At 35.2% G+C, this 22,854-nt stretch overlaps 1 protein-coding gene across 3 annotated transcripts in view; it reads right to left on the bottom strand.

Moving 5' to 3' along the window:
- Nucleotides 1-22,854, bottom strand: part of DNAJB14 (DnaJ heat shock protein family (Hsp40) member B14) — a 45,951-nt gene that overhangs the window by 6,118 nt on the left and 16,979 nt on the right. For 2 of the 3 annotated variants that reach the window (XM_019415761.2, XM_019415777.2), the window contains 5 exons: nucleotides 15,611-15,756; nucleotides 6,777-6,962; nucleotides 5,121-5,215; nucleotides 4,225-4,334; nucleotides 3,211-3,383 (listed from right to left, as the gene is read on the bottom strand). In XM_019415761.2, the coding sequence (XP_019271306.1) occupies nucleotides 3,211-3,383; nucleotides 4,225-4,334; nucleotides 5,121-5,215; nucleotides 6,777-6,962; nucleotides 15,611-15,756 (710 nt within the window). Of the gene's footprint in view, nucleotides 1-3,210; nucleotides 3,384-4,224; nucleotides 4,335-5,120; nucleotides 5,216-6,776; nucleotides 6,963-15,610; nucleotides 15,757-17,493; nucleotides 17,550-22,854 lie in introns of those variants that run through there. The other variant, XM_019415770.2, reaches the window with a different exon arrangement.

Here is a 22,854-nt window from a genome sequence, read left to right as displayed (position 1 = left end):
CAGATGTTTCTTCCCAGATGAGGTAGATAAAACAAAGTTCACAGGGCTAGTCAACAGCAGGGTCTAGATTCCAAGCCAAACCTCCAAACCGCTACCCTTTTATTCTTTCCATTACTTCAAATTATTGCTTGTGTTTTATAAAACACCTATTTTACCAATCTAGACATTACACAGTGTTAAAAGTGACTACAGAACAGGAAAACTCTGGTAAAAAGAAATCTACTGGCCAACAACCTTTTTGATGACATCAATTTATAAAACAAGATGAGCTCATCCCAACCAACAAGTAAAACTTTCAATCAATGGATTAATTAGTGTCATACCGAGCTCCTCCCACTTCCATCGTCACTTAAATTTGTTAAATCTCATTTTGAAAATTTCAAACCCACGTTAAAGCGTACTGAAACGAACGCTCTAAAACCCTTTACACCTTGATTGACCAATTCTTCACCTTTTGTCAAATCTGCTTCAGCTCTCTCAATAATAAAGGCTGTTACTGTTGTGGTGGTGATTATTACTTTACAAAACCTTTTGAGAATAAGGTGCAGACGTCATGACTTTTCATTCCTAATTACTTCAGCATGTTTCTCCTAACAAGAGCATTCTCTTACATAACCGCAATACAATTTTCAAATTCAGAAATTCAACAACACTAGGCACTAGGATCCTCTTATCTAATGTATAGTCCATGCTCAAATTTCACCAGTCGTCCCAAGGATGTCCACTACAGCCATTTCCTCCCCTCCCCGCCCAGGAGCCAATCCAGGATCATACATTGTATTTAGTTGTCATTTCTTTTCAGTTTTTAAGTCTTTAGTCTTTTTGTCTTGTTCCACTGATACTCTTGAATGCAACCAAGTGGTTTTGTAAATAATGACTTATTAAAATCAGATTTTAGTTAAAATTTCCTTCCGATAGTAACTTTAAAAGACACACGTTAACTGTGTACAATATAGCTGCAGACAACTTGGTAAACAGAACAGATTCAAAGTCTGTGAACATTAATACCAATCCTGCCAGATTACTAAAAGATTAAACTAAAGTATGCCAAGCAAAAACACTTGGTTCATAGTATGGATAGAATAAAAAATGATTATAAATACCATAAGTAATACTATTGAACACTTACAGATGCAAGATATTATGTTAAGTGTAACATATATTATCTGTTATGGTCCACATTTTAATGATGAGATAATTACGATTTAGAGAGGTTAAGTAACTTGGTCTAGGTCACATATTGGTGGAGCCAGGATCTTATCTTGCAAGGCAGTCTCTGAGCCTTCACTCTTACCATAACATTACACTATCTTCCACAAACATGAATATCTTTTCCTTCCTTCTTTCTATTTATTCAGCCAATTTCCCAATTACTTAAGGTAACAGAATTTAAGTATGCATAATCCCCAAATCACCCATATGTGGTTGAAGATTAGAATTCGTATTTGAAAGGTGATAGATCTAACGTGCTAGTCGTTCTTTTAACACAAAATACGCAGGTCTTTAGTACATTCATTCTTATGAATTCATTAATCTTTCATCCAATTATTCATATATCCATCAAAAGTTTACGATATGCCAAGATATGCCAAGGATTGTGCAAGGCACTAGAGACTAAAAAGTGAAATAAAATGAAATAAATAATATTTGGTGTGCTCTGTCCTTAAGACCTTCCGCTAATGGAGTTTCTCAGCCTCAGTGATATTGATATTTTGGGCCAGAGAACTCTGTTGTGGGGGCTGTCCCCTGCACTGCAGGATGTTTAGCAGACCACGGCCTCAGTCTGTTGGATGCCAGCAGCAATCTCTCCCACCCCCACCCCATAGTGACACACACAAAGTTTCCAGACATTACCAAACATATTGTGAAGCAGGGGCAAATCATTTCCAGTTGAAAACCAATAGTCTAGTATAACCTTCTCCACATTGAGACCAGATGGATTTGGTCTTGGACTTGGAAACCAAGAAGGTTTCTAACTTCCACTTTCTCTTCTAACTGCCACTATATAGATGAGGACTCCAAAGTCAGAGACAAGAACTTTCTTGGAAGTATACAAAGGTTATGTTTTATCGACTCTTCCCTACTGGATGGGAGACGATGATAACTGCTACCATTTTTCTGGGCATTTACTCCATGTGAAACACTTTATTGTCTGATTTAATTTTTATGACAAACCCATAAAGTTGGGCATTATTGAGAAGATTACGGAGCACAGTGCCTGGACTGACTGGTTTGAATCACAGACTACCTCTATGACCTTGGGCAAGTTACTAAATCTCTCTGTGTCTCAGCTTCGTCATATATAAAATGGGTATAATAACTTCACAGTGGTGTTGTGGAAATTAAATAAGTTAATATATAGAAAGTGCTTGGGACAGTGACTGAAACTAAGTATTATATAAATGACACTTAGTTCCTCTTCCCACTAGTCAGCATCACCCATTTCACACCTGAGGGAGGAAATTCATGAAGGTTAGAATATTTGGCCCTAATCACTCAGCTAAAAATTACAGAGCTGGGATTCAACTTTAGTCTGTTTAACCCCAAAGTCTACTTTATATGGTCTACATTATTATATGGAACAGTCAGAAAAACAATAACCATAACAATACTAGATTCACATGCACCATCTCTGCAAATTCTTACGGTCAAGCTTTTTATGGGTGCAACTGCTTCTTAAATTAAGGAAGCTGAGGCTGGAAAAGGCTAAACAAATATGATTAAGTGTTCCCAAGGACTTCACGTACAGAATAAAACAAAATGTCAACAAAACTCATTATACATTAAGTGTTAAATGCTTAAGCTAAATTAATGAAGAGTTTCAAACTTCACTCTGAAACAGGATGCATATTAAAATCGATGACATAACAAATGTGCCAGAATTTTTTTCTTTTATAGTGATACATAAAATAATGATGCATGTTACAATTGACAACCTCTTAAATACAATGAAATTTGGAATTATTCACTTATTCAACCAAATATTTACTGATAACAATACATACCATTTATTAAGTGCTTTCTATGTAAACTATGTGTTTACACTATCATAAGGCCACATGTACATTAAAATGTATTGTCATATTCAAGTACTGAGCTCCAATTACGTGCCAGGCAATTCTAGAACATTTCTGGAGTAGGGAAATCTACAATAATCAATTCCAAAGACTCTGAATAAGTTTTTAAATGTTAAACATTTCATAAACTTACTTTGTTGTCTTTCTTTCCAGCAATTATTTCGAATATTAGTCACATAATCTTCTTCCACACTCTTTTCTACTTTTTGTAATAACATTCCTTTATATTCATTTTTAAAGTCCTTGTTGACATAATAAACGACACCCAAGTTTTCTGTCTGCATTTTAATAGTTTGCCCTGATCCACTGCAAAAGAAATGCTTGATCATTATTTTTTTAATTAAAATTGTACATTCTGATCCTGCTACTACAAACCAAGTTAACAAAACAACTAAAAATAATTAAAAAGTTCATATTAGTAATCATTTGTTTACATTATTTCAAATTGCCTAAAACCACCATTCATGTAATAAAAAAGTAATCCTATTTTAATATACGTTCTTATAAGTTCTTTCAATTTTTAGTTAATTAAAATCTTATTTAGAAGAAAGAAAAAGTTATTTCTTATTTTTACACCAATCTGTTTTTAATACTGTAAAATCACTGGCAATATGATTTTATCAAGTTTCTTGTATGTTCACTGTATTACACTAAAGTTTTCTAGAATGGATGCTGCATTACATTTCCTTTATGTCCTGATCTTATATAAAGTATATTGTGGAAAAATACCTCCTATACCAAAAAAGTAATATTTGCTTTTATTTAATTAACATTTCACAAACAAAAGAGTGAAGTGGTTTACCCCTCAATGATACAAATCTATGTAACATCAATTATAATTCTACTTTTGTCTTTCAAACTATTTTTTGTCTTTGATCTCAACATATTACCTATTACATAAATTGCTATTAAGCTCAAATACAGTACTTCTGTCTTTAGCCACAATAGAACAGAAATGTAAACTAACAAGATAATACAAATTTATCACTTGAGCAACGATTTTTTTAAATTAGAAATTGTAAAATCTGGTACACTTGTAGTAATAGAAAATTACTTAAAAGCTGAAGAGAGCACAAGGCCCTTTAAAGGAAGCTAGATAAGAAACAACATTTTTTGTGTGTGTGTAAAACTTCACTTAGCTACTTACGATCTGGGATATAAGGAATAAGGAGGATTAGAGACCATCAATTGGCTTAATAATGACACGAGGATCAATACAATAATGGGCATCAGCTGGATAAACACGGAAAAACCTCCCTATAAAAAAATCATCAAAAAACAACAAATTGTAATATAACTGTAGTTGTCAATAATCCAACAGTTGTCATATATTTTTAGAGGCAGAAAGGACATTTGACATCATCTGGCTCGGTGCTTTCAAATCTGCTTGATCATACCAGCTTCCTGGAGTGATTCTTAAAAACACCACTTTCCAGGTGGAGATATGCAGATATGTAGATCTGTAGATATCCTGATTTGGAAAACACTGATATAAACTGATCTCATATAACAGATGAAGAAGTTCTCTCTCTTACAAAACTATTTTTCCCTTGAATTTCAGAGTGGTACATGAAGCAGACGAGTGTCAGAGCTGGGGCCCATGCCTTTTGATTTCTAGTCCAGCGTTCTTTCTATTTACCTTTCTACTTCATGTAATTTAAGTGCTATATGCAACTGGGTATAACTGTATTAGAACAAGGAAAGTAACTTCTAACTTAAGTTTTTCAGTATTAATTCTAAATTCTTTAGGACCAACAACGAGAAGCTTTCTTCAAAGCATGCACTCTGCAGGGGTATCTTCATCAGAATCATAGAACACCAAACTCCAAGGTATCATTTTGCCCACCACCCTCTTACCTTGACTTCTACCCCTGCTCCCGCAATATCCCTAAAGGACTGTCTAGTCTCTATTGAATACCTCTGGTAAGGGAAAACTCATTACTTCCTTTTAAAACAACTTGCCCTATTTTCAGACAACCCTAATTGCTTTTCCTGAACTGAAACGTGCCATTTTGAAGATTTCTAATCATATCATAAACATACATCTCCTCTTTCTTCTTCTCTTTCATGTCCACTATGTCGATGCTGATGTTGATGGCTATAACCAGCTCGTCCATTTGAAAATGAATGTACGCTACCTAAAAAATTAAAAGCAAGGTAAAACTAAGGAGAGAAACTGTGATCAGAAAAATGATATATTTTTTACATTTTTATTTAATTTTTAAAAGTTACTAAAATAATACATGTTTGAGTAGTGAATGCTTATTGCCCTTTCCTCCTGTGAGTAAAGGGTGGATAGAAACAGCAATGATTCTTCCCAGACTTTGCTTCCTCGGAGATGGAAGTTCTTTATGAACACCTAAATAAGAGTCCTCCCTAATATTGCATCCATAGAGGACTTTGTTGTGGCTGGTTGTTTTTACAAATCTTGGGTCTTACTTTCAAACTCTGCTTTCTGCATTTATCAATGAATCACAAATACCTCTAGAAATCAAGACAGTGCTATAACTTATTAAAAACAAAAAAACCAAACAGCTGTATAATAGAATATGGTAGAGGTGAACCACAATTTATTCAAGTATTCTCCTGCTGATAGACAATCAGGTTGTTTTCAAATAAGGTGACCAATCAGAAAGAGCTACCTCTGACAAAGTAAATTATGTCATAACAAGCAAAAGAACTGTAACTCAACTATCTGAAACTTGACTATTAACCTGAAAGATTCTTGATTGTTCCTACATATTTACCATCAAAATTATTAGTCTGGATAACTTTTCTGTGAGAAGTAATTATATGTCATAATATGTCAAAATACATGTTGTATTTTCATTCATTAATTTGCATTTACACATTCTCTTTCCTTCAAGAATGCTTTACAAAATGCCCTGTCAATGACCACAATCTTTCTCAATAATATTCAGGCAGGGCCATCAGGCCAAATTATATTGCTACATTCATGAAGATTCTCCTAATTTTGAACCGAATGTTTAACTTAGTACCTTAAATAAATGATGTCAGCATTACTGGAGCTATAATTTTAACTATCTTACAGGAGCTATACACTCAGAGAACATTAATTCTCATAGTAAATAAAGTAGCATTCAATACAACTTATGCTGGTACTATAAAATCTATTCATTTAGTAGTACCTCTACAATATTTTACTTTGATAGCTTAATTCAACCAATTATTTCTATCTTAAATAATTTTAAAAACCCACTTACTTTATATATAACCTGTGAATCAAACATTTTAATATTTCAATGAAAAGTACCTCTACATATGTCCAAATTAGCAATTTATAATGCGATGAATGAAATATCTACAAAGATCTTCAGAGAACCAATGTCAAATTGTCATCTAGGGTATATGATACCTCCTGTAATTGTAATAGCACTTAATTAAGACACTGCCAATGGATCTCCTACTTATACATCCTTTCTTCAGCTTTATATAAAATAGAGAATATCTGTACTCATTTCTTTTTTAAAAAAATTAAAACATGTTCTAGAAAAAAGTCAGACTTACATTGAAGGTAGTAAGTCTAACATTTTTTTCTACCTTCATGAAAAATCATCGGAGGATCATAATACTGTAAGAAATGTAGTGGAGAAAGTAGATAAATCTCTACATAGCCTAATTGGAGGTGAGAATCTCTAGCTTCATTAAATATAATATTTATAACTAACATTAAAATACCTGAAGGAAATCCACCACCAAAGAATATATTAAACAAGTCTTCTGGAGTTATATCAGCTTCACAACCTCTATGGAAATTAAATCTACCATTGTTCTGGTGATTACATGCTTGTTCTTCATTGCCCGTGAGGTCATATTGTTTTCGTTTTTCTGGATTGCTTAAAACAGCATAAGCATTTCCAATCTCTGAAAAGGTAATGAGTAAAAGTTGGTAAGCAAAGTTTTTACACTATAAAAGACTTCTCCATATAAAAGCTACTGCCATGTTAACCAAACAAACAAACAAAAAAACCAAAAAAACAAAAAAAACACACATATACACACAAGAAACAAAAAACAAAAAACAACAACAAATCCTACTTAAGGCTAATCAAGAAATAGTAAAACAGTTAATAATTTATTTTCGTATACATTTTTTAAAAAGACTTATACTTTGCCTGCCATTACACATATTATTACCTCCCAATCAAATTTTTATGAGATGGTAAGTCTCCTTACTATCTTGCATATAAAGGAATGTACATCCTGCTTTCTTACTACTGTGGTCCATCCCCTAATATCCTACTTCTTCCTTTTGAATATCCTAATTTAGTCATTCATTAAAGCTACTCAAACCAATAACAGTAACAGTGACCAACTGCCACGCTTTGAACACAGTATCTTATTACATAATTCATTATTATCCCTAAATTACAGATGAGCCTCCTGAGCCTCAAAAAGGTTAAGAAACTTGTTCAAGGTCAAAATGTTTGTTGGCGCAGTAAGTATACTCTATGCAACCTACACCGTTGCACATGCCAGCCCACAATGTGCTATTTTTCATTCTATTCATGAACAATTTATTCCTCTTAAAACTGGAAACTCCATGAGGGTATGGACAATGTCTATGTTTTCACTGCAGTATCCCCATGGTGCACTTGTAAAATCTGAATTTGCTTCTGAATGGATCCAGATGGTCTCTAGTGTTCCTATCTCACTTCACTAAGTTTGTGGTATTTATTTATAAAGAATTCTATTTCCCTTCTCATACTCCCATGTCCAAAAGAGGCAATGGTATGTTGGTTACAAAAATGTCTTTTTGAGGTAATTTACAAAAGCTGTAATGCTTTGATCCAAGGAGGAATTACCCTATTCTCATTCTGACACTTCTAATAATCATTTCATAAATACAGCTTGCTTCTTAAAGTTGATTGTAAGCCTTTCACAATATGGGGTATTTTAAAAACACTTTTTGGATCCCATGTGGCAGCTGCCATAGGTACTGTGCAAGCAAATAGATGCTCATTAGATAGTTATTTTTGCATGATTAGATATCACACTGAAATTAATTATACACATATACTCTGGAACTTTTCTTCTTATAGAGATTCTAAAACTAAAACCTGGGATTAAGAGATAGCTTGCAGGTGCTCTGTGAATCCCAGTATATGAAAAATTAGTTTGATGGTCCATTTATCTAAGGAGATAGTCCAAACCTTTCTTTAGATTCTCAAATAGATCTATGACTCAGAAATATAGCCACGATTTATAATGTTGCTCGAACGGGAAAGCATGATCAGAGATCCAAACAATGTACTCACAAACAACACCAAGGTATTAAACCATACCTAAAAGAGAAGCATATCTATCAATATCTGCCAAAGTTGTACTTCCAGTAATATCAGTTGTACTTCCAATAATATCAGTCTATATACAAATAGACTATTCCAAGTAATTTCATAATGCTGTTACTTTTTACATCATTGATATATTGGCATCTCAATCCTATTTTAAAACAGGTTTTGTTTTTTAAAAAAGTAATTTCCAAACAGCAAGCTATTTTAGAAAATCTATGTGAAATACTGTTATAACCCATAATTGTATATGTAAGACAATTTATCTATTCTAATTTTCTATTCATTTACTTTGTTCTATACCCATAATACAAATTTTTTTTTCAGTTCCTTATTACCTAATAAATTAAGCCCCAAATTTATTTTGGCATTCAAAAGCTGTACAAAATACATTTCTACCCCAGTCTCACTTACTTCACCAAAGGTACCTTCCACCATATTCTCTTCTCTTTAATTTAACTTTTATTCTTTTATGTTTTTCTTAGAGAGAGAAAGAGGGCTCAAGTGAGTGAGGGGCAGAGAGAGAGGGAGAGAGAGAAAGAGAATCCCATAAGGGGCAGAGAGAGAAAGAGAATCCCATGAGAGGCAGAGAGAGAGAGAGAGAGAGAGAGAGAGAGAGAGAGGGGCAGTGGAGGGGGAGAGGGAGGGAGAGAGACAGAGAGAGAGAGAGAGAGAGAGAGAGAATATCCCATGAGGGCCAGAGAGAGAGAGAGAGAGAGAGAAGTGGGGCTAACCCAAAGTAGGGCTCCTGCTCACCCAAAGTGGGACAAGAGCTCACCCGAAGTGGGGCTTGAACTCATGAACCGTGAGATTATGACTTGAGCCGAAGTCAGATGTTTAACTGACTGAGCCACCCAGGCGCCCCTTATCAAACTTTCATTCTGAGGTAACTTTAAACTTACATGAAGTTGTAAGAAATAATACAGAGAGATCCTCTGTACCTGCTACCGAATTTCTCCAATAGCAGTATCTTGTAAAATTAAAATTATCACAAATAGGATATTGATACTGATATAATCAGGATATCGGACATTTCCACTACTATCCTCTCGTTGCCCTTGTAAAACCACACCCATTTCCTTCCCTTCCATCCCCTTTAATCCCTAACGACCAGACCACTAATCTAGTCTCTAGTTCTGTATTTTTGGCATTTCAGGAATATTATATAAGAAAAATAATACAGCATGTAAATGGAATGAAACCATTTGGGATTGGCTTTTCTCAATTAGCATAATTCTTTGGCGATCAATCCAGGTTGTTAGGTAAGCCAAAACCATAGTCTCTCCTTTACCTCCAATCCATGGTTTCAGTTACCCTTAATTAACCATGGTGTGGAAGCAGATGATCCTCCTTCTGACTTATCATCAGATGTCAATAGTAGCCTGGATGCTGCATCACTATGCCTACCTCACTCATCTCACTTCATCTTATCATGTAGGCATTTCATCATCTCACATCATCACAACAAGGGTTAATGCAGTACAATAAGATATTTAGAGAGAGAGAGACACCACATTTACGTAACTTTCATTATAGTATGTTGTTAAAATTGTATTTTATTGTTATTGTTGTTAATATCTTACTGTGCCTAATTTATAAAATTACACTTTATCACAGGTATGTATGTATAGGAAAAAAAAAAAACACAGTGTATATAGGGTTCAGTACTATCTGTGGTTTCAAAAGTCCACTGGGGGTCTTGGAACATAACCCCTGCAGGTAAGAAGGGACTACTACAGTTCATTCTGTCTCATTGATGAGTAGTACTTCATGGTATGGATGCACCACCGTTTGTTTCGTCATTCACCCACTGAATGGGTTGTTTCTAGTTTTTGGTATTATGAATAAAACTGCTATTTACATCCATGTACAGGTTTACGTGTGAACATAAACTTTCATTTCTCTAGGATAAATGTCCAGGAACGCAACTGCTGGGTTGTATGGTAGCTGAATATTTAGTTTTTTGAGAACCTGCCAAACTAACCATTTTACAGAATGACTGTGTCATGTTACATCCCATCCACCATGTATGAGTGATCCAGTTTCTCCACATCCACATCTAACACCAAAGATGTTGTCACTTTTTTTTAAATTTCTTTAACGTTTTATTTATTTTTGAGAGAGAGAGAGAGAGAGAGAGAGAGAGAGAAAGAGAGACAGAGTGAATGGGGGAAGCGCAGAGAGAGAGGGAGACACAGAATCTGAAGTAGCCTCCAGGCTCAGAGCTGTCATCACAGAGCCAGACGCGGGGCTTGAACTCACGAACTCATGAGATCATGACCTGAGTCGAAGTTGGCGGCTTAACCAACTGAGCCACTGAGGCGCCCCGTCACTATTTTTTATTTTAGTCATCAGTGATATCTCATTTGGTTTTACTTTACACTATCTCTAAAGGCTAATGAATGATGTTAAATATCTTTTCATTGCTTATTTTCCATTTGTATCTTTCCATTTGTCATCTTCAGTGAAATGTCTTTTACTCATTTTCTTTATTGAATTGTCTGTTTTTAAATTTTTGAGTCTGAGGAGTTCTTTATATATTTTAGATAGTAGTCTTTTCCAGATATGTGTTTGGCAAATATTTTCTCCCATCCTGGTATTTGTCTTTTCATCCTTCATAAGGTCTCTACAGAGCAAATTTAAAAAAAAAAAATTATGAAATCCAAATTATCAACTTTTCCTTTTATAAGCTGTGCTTTTGGTGTTAAGTATAAGAAATTATTGTCTAGCCTAAGATCCTAAAGATTTGCTCCCATGATTTTTGCTAAGAGTTAAAAAGCGTTTTATAGTTTATGATTTATTTCAAGTTCATTCTTGTAAAAAGTATAAGATTTAGGTCAAAGTTAACTCTTTTCAACTATGAATATCTAATTGCTCCAAAACTATTTGCTAAAAAGTCTATCCTTCCTCTGTTAAATTGTTTTTGCACCTTTGTCAAAAGCCAGTTAGGTATATTTGTATGGGTCAATATCGGGGCTTCCTATGCTGTTCCACTAATCTATTTGTCTATCCCTCTGCCAATACCACACTCTTTTGATCACTGTAGCTATAAAGTTAGCCCTGAAATTAGATAAACTGATGACTCCACTCCATTCTTTTAGTAAATTGTTCTTATTTATTCAGGTTCTTTATCTTTCCATATGAGTTCTAGAGCAAACTTACTTTAATCTACAAAAAAAAAAAAAAAAAAAAAAAAAAGGCTTCCTAGGATTTTGACAGGAACTGTGTTAAATGTGCATATCAATTTGATGACACCTGACATCTTTACTATGCTGTCTTCCAATCCATGAACATGATATATTGTTCCATTTATTTACATCTTCTCTGATTTCTTTCGCTAGTATTAAATAGCATTCAGCATAAAAATCCTGTAAAAGGTTTGTTAAATTTACACCTAAGTATTTCTTGTGTGTATGTGTTTGATCACATTGATTCTATTTTCAGGAAGAGACCGTAGAATTAGTTTGAATTTTTCTTTAAAAGTTCTGTAGGATTCTCCAGGAAAGGCATCTAATTTCTTTTTGGGAGTTTTTGATTACTAATTTAATGAGTTTTTAATTTGTATCTATATATTCACTGCTAGTATACTGAAATGTACCAAATATTTCTAAAGAGAAAAATTGCTTTTTGTATCCTAAAATCTTGCAGAATATATATATTGATTCTACAAATTTGGGGGTGAGGTACATTCTTGAGATTTTTTATAATTAGATCATTTGTAAACAGGGACAGTTTTACCTCTTTCCAATATTTCTCTCTTTTATTTTCTCACCTTAATGCACTGACTAGAATTTCCAACACTACACTGAATAAGTGTGGTGAAAGGAAACATTCTAGCTTTGTTCTCAATCTTGGGGGGGAGCATTCAGTCTTTTACCATTAAGTATAGTGTTTTCTGTAGTTGCTCTTGTATCAATTGGACGCAATGCCTTTCTATTCCTGTTTATTCTGTCAGGGCTTTTTTTCTGTTAATTGTTATCACAAATGAGTGGTGAAATGTTTCAAATGCTTTTCCCACACTGGTTGATGCAATCATGAGATTTTTCTTCTTTAGCCTATTAATATAGTGGGTCACACTGACTGATTTTGCAAATATCAGCCTTGCATTCTTGGAATAAACTCTACTTGGTCAGGGTGTATAACTATATATACAGTATAGGTATTGTTCAAATGGGTCTCTGAAATACTTGGGAGTCTTTGAAGATAGAGTAGACGGGGTATATTTTGAAGACATCCACATCAGACAGAAGGAAAGGGATCCATTTCATTCAAATATTTTTTTCAAGTATGTTCATATATACTGTGCAATTTACTCTCTAGATGTAAACAAAATATTCCCCGCTTTGAGAAACTTCAGTTACAATCCTAACTGTAAAGAACTTAAGAGTTCGTTTAGTCTATCCTCCTTGATAGCAACCTATCTTTTATTTTTAAAGCTTTACAAAACACACAAATGAAGGGGTACCTGGCTGGCTCACCCAGTAAAGTGTGTGACTCTTGATCGTGAGTTCAAGCCCTACATTGGGCATTGAGCTTATTTAAAAAACAAAACAAAACAAAAGACCCACACAAATGAAAATATCTCTTCTCTCTAATTTAATTCCCTAAACTGATTACCTCCTCTTTTTTATTCTTGAAGGAAATAAAAAGCAAATGGTGTCCATCTTCTGTAAAATGTCTTTCGGCAGTTACAGTGTGATCAATCTATACTTACCTTTCATACAAAGAAAAAACTATAATATTTGATTAAAACAAACAACTTAGTATTCCAAAAACAGAAGTTAGGATCAATTGGTTAAAAATAAAATAAAATCAGGGGCGCCTGTGTGGCTCAGTCTGTTAAGTGACCGACTCTTGGTTTTGGCTCAGGCCATGAGATCGAGCCTTTCGTTGGGCTCCGTGTTGACAGTGCAGAGACTGCTTGAGATTCTCTCTCTCCCTCTCTCTCCCTGCCCCTCACCTGCTCTCTCTCTCAAAATAAATAAATAAACTTAAAATAAAATAAAGTAAGAGGATTCAGAAGATAATGAAAAGATCCTGGGTGCTGAATAAATGATTTCTGTATGATGACACTAGCCGTAATGTCTTCTAATTAACTACCTCTGCACACCAAGCATCTGTGAATTACAACCTAGTTTTCCACCCACTCAATGAAAAACGCGCTCATCAACCAATTCCCTATTCTGATCCTCTTTGGGATTAATAAATTGGCATTCTGATTTACATATAACCTCCTGTGTACTGAATAATGTGAGCCTCTCCTCTAGAGAGGAACCACCTCCCAGCATGTTGATAAATATTAAGTTTCTAGTTTGCAAAGCGGAGCTTTAGACTCTGAAATGTACCACATCAAAGTATAATCACCTTTGTCAAGTTCCTTCCGAATGTCTAGCTGGAGTGACGTTTATGCTGCTCACCTCTTCGAAATGTAACATAACATGTAAAAATATTGGTAGATCCACTCACTGTTATTTCAAGACTAATAATGCTAACACGACTTCAATATGAAGTGAGAGGAAAGAGCAGTTTAACATTTTTAATATTAATGAAGAATTAAAACTGGAATCACTTAGCAGATCACAAACATGCAAATAACTCACTGCCAAGATATTTTTCACTACTTAAAAGCACCAACAATTTGGGGTGCTTGGCTGGCTCAGTTGGAAGACCGTGCGACTCTTGATCTCAGGGTCATGAGTTTGAGCCCCATGTTGGGTGTAGAGATTACTTAAATAAAACTGAAAACAACAACAACAACAACAATTTTAAATTAAATGATTTTAATTCATAATGTGGAAAAAATTATCTTTTTTCCACATTATGTGCTAAAGTTAGTGCTTTGGAGTAAAGAAACATTTTCTCTATTTTCAAGATGCCACTTTTAACTGAAGAAAACAGAGAAGGCGCTTACTGTCACAGGGATATTTTACTTCTACCGGCACCACTTTGGCAGCTGCTTTTATTGGAATATATTAATAATTGCCAAAATACATTGGACTTGGCAACTTCCTTCAAGAAATAAAACTGTTTTGTAAATAATATCAACAGTATTTTGTGAAAGACCAATGGAATCATCTATGTTTTAGGAGCATTTTAAAAATTAGTGTCTCCATCCTGTCATTGCAAGACCCCAGCATTTCACTGCAAACATGATATGCTCACTGTAAAAATGTCAAATTCTCAAGAAGAACAATCACAAATTTTTAAAAAAAATTTTTTATGTTTGTTTATTTTTGAGAGAGAGAGAGAGAGAGGCAGAGCACAAGCAAGAGAAGGGCAGAGAGAGAGGGAGATACAGAATCCAAAGCAGGCTCCAGGCTCTGAGCTGTCATCACAGAGCCCGACATGGGGCTCAAACCCACAAACCGCAAAATCATGACCTGAGCTGAAGTCAGACACTTAACTGACCAAGCCACCAGGCTCCTGGGAGCAATGACAAATTTAAGCATTTTCCTATGAATTAGAAGTTAACTACTATGAACAAATTGCATGTAACAAAATACGAAATTATAAAATGAGGTGACATTCATTCATGAAACTGGCAACAACGACAACAAAAAACCTTGAAATAATATTAAGAAAATGAGGAAGAATGAGTAGCAAAAGGAAAAAGACTTTTTTTTTTAAAGTAAGCTCTATGCCCAACGTGGGGCTCAGATTCATGACCCCAAGATCAAGAATTGCATACTCCACCAACTGAGCCAGCCAGGTGCCCCAAGAAACTAATTCTTAAAAAGAAAAAAAAAAATCACCATAGTTAGAACCACATACAAAAAAATGCAAAAATTGGCCAGTTAACAGAAATATAACAACACTGGGCAAACAGAAATTCCAAGCAATTTTCCAATTTTAGACAGTCTCTATTATCCTAAAAACTCGCAAAAGCTATGTTTTGTTTCAGTGCCCTTGGAAGCAGATGGTAATACACTAGAAGCTTATGTATACCACACCCTAGTGTAGTAAACTAGAAAGCATGCATGATTATCTAGAAAAGTTACTTAGGACTTTGCCCAAACTGGCATTTTGCTCTTGTGAACCACACTGTATTTGTTTGGCTCTTGGTATAACAAATTAACAATAAAGTTTTAAAGGATTTTGAGGACACTTGCTTAAGCTAGCTTCTAAATGAACCAGTCTAAAGGCAGAATTTAACATTCTACAACACTGTAAAGTGGATTCTACAAAGAGCTTAGTAAAACTGCTTTAAAAGGTTTACTTTACTTTTAAAAGCATCTGTTGCTCCCGGTGCATGGTTTTTGTCTGGATGAAACTTCAAAGCAAGCTTTCTATAAGCTTTTTTCAAATCTTCATCACCAGCATCTTTGGTAACTCCAAGTACTTCATAGTAATTTTTACATTTGTTTATGCTGTGAACAAGAGAGTGTGTTATAATGTAAATTTCAAGGAAGAACTTCAGGAAATATCTCTAATTTTTTACTTATTAGAATACTAAGAAGAACTGTCTGTGGACTATTTCCTCAGTATCAAAGGATAGCTTATCCCGTTAAAGGTTATTGCTTCATTCTCTTTTTTGACCACAGACCAGTCCCTTAACCTCTTTCCAGCCTACGGAGAGTTGGCCATGAGAATGTCCTTGGTGCTTTTTATCCCAACTACAGAGAAGTAGCAAAGCCCGTAACAATCATGGATGAAGGACAGAGCACACACTGAAGCTAGAATGAGAGAGTGAGAATAATTTTATAGTACTCGTAAGTGCACCAAGAAATTCCAAAACTCTTCCCAAGTATGTCGTAGCTAAGGTTAATTTAATACACACTACATTCCAAGAGTTCTATTGTCACATAATGCAGATCTCACCAAATATCACAGCCACAATTTAGTGCATGTAAAACAATTACAAGTACTCTATGGTTTCAACGTCAATGCAAATTAACTCAGTTTGGCTATCCTAAAGAGAACTCATCTGTGTCACTCTAAGAAAGATAAAACCTCATAATAATATACATCATAGGCCTCAAAAATGTTTGTTACACCCAATTTTCATTCTGATGAGCATACTTTTAAAGATTACTGACATAGCTAACTAAAGGTGTTAACAGATTTAAGCCCGGAGTCTTTAAAGAGTATGAAGAAATAAAATACTCTGACTGGAGCAGAGAACACTAATACTTTTAAATGTTAACATTCTCCCCCAAACTTACTAATTTTCCTTCACTAGAATACAGTAACATTTTAAACATCTTCTGTGGAGTACTTTATGACTTTTCACTAGAATACAGTAACATTTTAAACATCTTCTGCGGAGTACTTTATGACTTTAGATGTGTTCCATGTATGAGTCGCCTGAAGTAGCAACAGGATAAAGAGCTAAGGCATAATTGTTCACTGGCAGCTAAAGAACTGCAGAGTGACTTAAAGTTCTGAGACATGATTGATCTTATTTTACTACTGAACTTATAAGCCATCATAGTGCTTGATACAGGATAGGTTCTCAGTAAATATTTCTGGAATAAATGAGCCTTAGCCCTCCTTTTATAATGACAGCATTCAGGGGCACCCGGGTGGCTCAGTTGATTAAGCACCTGACTCTTGATTTCAACTCAGGTCATGATCTCATGGCTCATGAGATCGAGCCCCACTTTGGGCTCTGTGCTGACAGCACGGATCCTGCTTGGGATTCTCTCTCTCTCCCTCTCTCGCTGCCCCTCCCTCACACATGCTCCTCTCTCTCTCTCAAAATAAATAAACTTAAAAAAAATAATGACAGTATTCAACACTTGTTAAATGAACGAAGTAAAAAAAAAAAAGAGAGAAGACATTGTATAAGATTATAGAAATCTATTTATAATCACACATCAACAAAAATCTGTTTTGCGGTCTTCTTTATGATAAAAATAATTAAAATTGGATGTTTCTACTTTGATAATAATTATTAACATTTTATTCCATAAACATGATATTTCCTTTGTTTAACCAGCAATATTTATTGAGCACCAATTATGTCACAGTGTTCTGGGCACTTGAGATATATTTGTGAATAAAACAGAGAATGCTTCCTGCCTTTGTAGAACCCATTCTCCCAGACATGTTTAGAAACTATGTGACAGAAAAAAAATGAAAGGGGACATTTATAGAACACCTACTGTGTGTCAGGCACAGGTCCACAATCACATATCCATGTTCCAAAATCCATAAAGCTCTGAAAAACGAAAGTTATTCTATAACCAATTTGATGCAGAAACCTGACTGAACTCTTTCAGAGGCAAAATTTGACCTGATTGGATGTGAAGCTGCTATAGGGTTTTCATTTATCCCATTTAGGTGTGAATATGTTGCTGCAGAAATGTTACTATTAGGTTCTGGGCTGCTCACTAGATGTTAAGTGTTGCTATGTAATGTATAATATATGCTCCTTACTATCTTCCTAAAATATGAACAATTCTGAATTCCAAACTACATTTAGTCCACAAAGATTTCACACAGAGAATTGGAGAATCATATTATACTGGCTATTTTACATAAATTGTTTCATTTCCTCCTCATTAGATGTTATTCCTATTTAACCAATGAGAAAATCAAGGCTTTGAATGGTTAAGTTGCCAAAAGTCATATAACAAAGTAATAGAGGGGAACTGAGTTTATTTGTTCAACAAAAATTTACTGATCAACTACTTTCTGCGGACACTATTTCAGATGCTATAGTGGTGAATAAAATAGTCAAAAGAATCACGATTCACATTAAATTTACAATTGGGAGAGGGATGAACAATGAACAAATAAACAAGTAAAATATAAAGTACATCGTATGGTGATAAATAGAGAAAAATAAAGTGGCAAAGGGGACTAGAGAATGGACAAGAAGGCAGCTATTTTAAATAGGATGATGAGGAAAGGCCTCACAAGTAAGGACTCAAACCTTAGTCTGTCTGACTTGAAAATTCTGCCCTCAGAACCATGGTAAGGAAAAGGAACCCTTCATACACCAGAGTAACCCACCTCTTCCTTTCTATCCGCTTTTCCTATCAGTGTTTAAACAGACTTTTCTCTCCCAGGTATTTTCAAATGTTGGTTTTGGTGCCCAGAACGTGCCTTCTCTGCTTCTTGCTTAGTTAGTTTCCACAACTGCTTCAGACCTCAGCTTGGCTTTTCATTTTCTCAAGAACTCCAATTCCTCAAGACTCAGTTTGGTGCTCCTGCTGTATCTTCCCCAAAACCCTCTGGACTTGAGCCCTACCGCGGCAATTACCACAGTGTACTGCACCTACCTGGTCCGAGCCCTCTTCTAGACTACAGACCTCCTGAAGGCAAAGATTATGTCTTGTTCACCATATGTGGTGAATGGATGTATAATAGATGGACGGATGGATGAATGGCCCAATTTGAAGGCAGAAACGTTTAGGATCTAACGGTCAAAGGTGGTAAGTGCTATAATGTAGTTGGCATCAAAAGTTAATTTGGGGGGCGCCTGGGTGGCTCAGTTGGTGAAGCGTCCGACTTCAGCTCAGGTCACGATCTCGTGGTTCACGAGTTCGAGCCCTGCGTTGGGCTCTGGGCTGACAGCTCAGAGCCTGGAGCCTGCTTCTGATTCTGTGTCTCCCTCTCTCTCTGCCCCTCCCCCACTCATGCTCTGTCTCTCTCTGTCAATAATAAATAAAACATTAAAAAAAAAAGTTAATTTGGAATAGAGGAGAACAGACCGTGGGACAAGGAATAGAGCCAAGAATATGATAGACACTATGTGAATGCAGAAAACAAAAGGCAGTGATAAAACACTAAATAATCTTAAAGTCATTATTACTTGGTTTGCATGCACAAGATGATAGATTATATGCCAGACTAACCCTCCAAAATTGTTTTGTTGAGATTTCCTGAGCATAAAAGGCTAGGCAATAGAAAAAGGCAGCCCAAGAGAGGACTGCTGGATAGGGTAGGGAAATTAGGCTGGAATTCACAATCTTCTGCAGATGTGTCTAAAGCTAAGAATTGTCACAAAAAGAGGTAGAAAAACAATTATTTCACTAATTCTTTTTTTTTAATGTTTATTTATTTTTGAGAGAGAGAGACACAGAGCACAAGCGGGGGAGGAGCAGAGACAGAGGGAGACACAGAATCCAAAGCAGGGCTCCAGGCTCTGAGCTGTCAGTACAGAACCCGACGTGGGACTTGAACTCACAAACCGTGAGAGCATGACCTGAGCTGAAGTCAGACGCTTAACTGACTGAGCCACCCAGGTACCCCTTATTTCACTAATTCTTAAGTGTAGCTAGTTCTACTGTATCCTCCTTGCACTGAGTTTTTCATCACATGTTTACAAGAGAAATTTTCTGAGAAGCCAGCAGAGAGGTATAAAGTTGACATCACCAGTAGACAGGCTGCAGACTACTCCATTATTTCAAGTAAGGCTCCAAATACACTCATTTACTTAATATTTCACACATGAATGAATTACCATTCATATATTTATTTCAATTTATATTTTTGATCATTGTGCCTTCACCAACTCAATGCATTTGTCATACTTCATATATATATACATATATATATATAGTTCACTCCTTGCTTAAAGTTTCAAGCCTTCTTCTCTATCTTCACCAAAGAATTTTTTTAAAAAGAAAGAAATAAACAAGAAAATAAATTACGAAGAGGTAATCTATTACCTCCTCTGGAAGGAGATATGAACAACCAGTCCAGAAAGATCTGACTGCAAGCTCAACAACTGAGAAGTCAGTCTGGTGCAGCCTTTACATCTTCCTTTACGTGCATGAAAGCGTAGTGCGTAGGGCAGGACGGTCCTCTTTCAATTATTTTTTTCACGTTATAGCTGATCATTTGAATAGACTCCAAATTTAACTGGTGTTTGGGGAAATAGCTGTTCGTCCCTGAGACAAAGGACTATTTATTTTATAAGTTTAGCAAAATGATTTCTTTTCATCTACAGAGCTAGAGCTTAAATCAAATCCTAATCAAATCCCCACAATTCAAATGACTTAATAATTGTAACACAAGCGTTCCTAATTGATAAATAGAAAGATGACCCAGTTAGTTAATGCTTTCACACTGATCTGGTAAAGTTTTAAAATAAAAGATGGGCTTTTCTTCAGTGAGAAATTCAAAACCTCTTCGCATTAGATCCATGACACTTCTTCTCAATAATTTTTCAATAGATTTCAACTCAAAGACAACAAACAGGGTTTAGCGACACAGAATATTAGCTTTACAAAGTGATATACTTTTTCTTCAGTCTTACTGTAAGCTAGCTCGTACTTATGCAATGGCTGCAGTATTATTGCATGGCTTCTCCCATTGAGCCAAACTGTCACTGAGCAACTTGTTTGCATAATCGTGCTACCACAAGATAACATGGCTTTCTTCAGAAAAAATCCCCTGTGTATAGGTAAAACAAAAAACAAAAACATACAGCACGTAAGTGTTTGCTGGTGATTTGTTACCTTACTAAAGCAACACTTACAAGGGCTACTGTAATGAATAAGTGTTACATAATTCAGCTAAGCAACTCATGTAAGGTACCAACTGAAGTATTCTGAATAACTTAGGGATTCTACTAAAGAATGTTCCAATCATATTTAGTCCTCAAAGGAAAAAAAAAAACTGCATTTAATAAAAAAAGGGATAATAAAATTATTGACCAGACAAACAATCCCTAATACAGCTATACTACTAAGCTAATACTTATACCCAATAAGAATTCATGGTCTCAAACTCGGCTGGGCCTCAACGCTAACCAGAGACCCTTCTGTTCCCTTTGCCTTTCTTCTCTGTAAATTTTCCATCCTTGTACCACTCTCCTCAAGCTTTCAATCTCCTCTCTTTTCTTCTAACTCCCAGAGGATAACCTCATCTCCAATTTCACAGAGAATATAGAAGCCAACAGACAGAAACTTCCTCAACATTGTGTTTGCATCTTTCCAATGCTGGCCCAAAGCAATGTGAATCTGTACCCACTATCATCTTTCATTCCTCCATTCTCAAAATGTCCCCATGCCTAAATACTCAAAGAGACAGCAAAACAAAGCACTGTTCTTCCTTCCTTATTTCTACTATGACTTCAACTACTCCTCTTTGCCTTTCCAACTGACAGCAGAGGTAATGAAGAAAAAAGATTCTTAAAAAATAGTGCTAGATTAGGGGATTCCTATGCTCCCAAACTTTCAACTCTCTTTTGGTGATATTTCAAAATCTGTAAGTGGTTCTATAGTCTTTTAAAAGAAATCACAAAAATGATTCTAAATAGAAATCACATATAATACAATTAACTTCATTTAGGTCTTTCATTAAGAACATACCCTCCCAATAAAAAGTAAATTCTACAAGAAAATACAATTGGTTTTCAAACAGATATGGTTTCCCGGAATGCATTCCAGCACACTGTTTAAAGGTTCTTCTTGAAGAAATTCAAAAGGAAGTCTCTCATTTATTCATCCACTTAATCTCACTTATGCAGCCACCTCTGACACAATACTAGTTATAAAAGTAGTTAGCAACATTACTTATACCCCAAAAGTGCTTCACTACCATTCATGTTCATAATGGCTTTACCATGATTAGGGAGTCTTTTTTCTTTTCTTTTTTTTTTCCCCACCAAACACCAACATCTGTGGTCACACTCAGATAAAATGTTACAATCAAGCTTTAGCATCTAAATATAGAGGGGAAAAAAGAAAAATATAAATACATTGATATTTTATTTTAAAGACTTCAATTCTAAATTACGGTAAGAAAAAAAAGAATGAAACAAAAAGCAATGGAGAAAAAAAGGTGAGAAAAACAGGAAATAAGATTAGAAGAAAAACAGATTAAAAACAGGTAAAGAGAAAGACAATCTAAGTTGTTTTACCTACTCCTCACTTAGCTAGTTCACTGTACTATAATTCGTTCTCTATGTGAATTATCTGATTAATCACGATTTAGAGTCCTTCATTCTTACACTTTACTTTCCCTAGAGAGTGAGATCAGTACAATATTAATATGGCATCCCTAAGCTGTAGCAGAAAACAAAACATTATTTTCTCTAGTGTTTCACACTGAAAGGTTCATTTTATTCCCAGAAAATCTTTTCCTAATTATAAAATCAGTTAAGCCAGAGCCCCAAAACCCAGTTCACAATTTTCCAACTCTGATTCTTCTCTGTAAATAGAAGAGTATCAGGAGGTAAAACTAAAAATACTGAGGCAGAATAATTAGAGTAAGAAAAATATTAAAAGGAGAGGACATGGGAATGCAAGCTGGTGCAGCCCCTCTGGAAAACAGTATGGAGGTTCCTCAAAAAACTAAAAATAGAACTATCCTGCGACCCAGAAGTTGCACTACTAGGCATTTATCCAAGGGATACAGGTGTGCTGTTTTGAAGGGGCACATGCACCCCAATGTTTACAAGCAGCACTGTCAACAATAGCCAAAGTATGGAAAGAGCCCAAATGTCAATCAATGAATGAATGGATAAAGAAGATGTGGTATATATATACAATGGAGTATTACTCAGCAAT

This window comes from Panthera pardus, unplaced genomic scaffold (genome assembly GCF_024362965.1).
Source record: "Panthera pardus isolate Hobbes unplaced genomic scaffold, ASM2436296v1 HiC_scaffold_13, whole genome shotgun sequence".
NCBI lineage: Eukaryota > Metazoa > Chordata > Mammalia > Carnivora > Felidae > Panthera > Panthera pardus.
The sequence above is the reverse complement of the archived record's forward strand: the minus strand, read 5'-3'. Positions and strand labels throughout refer to the sequence as shown.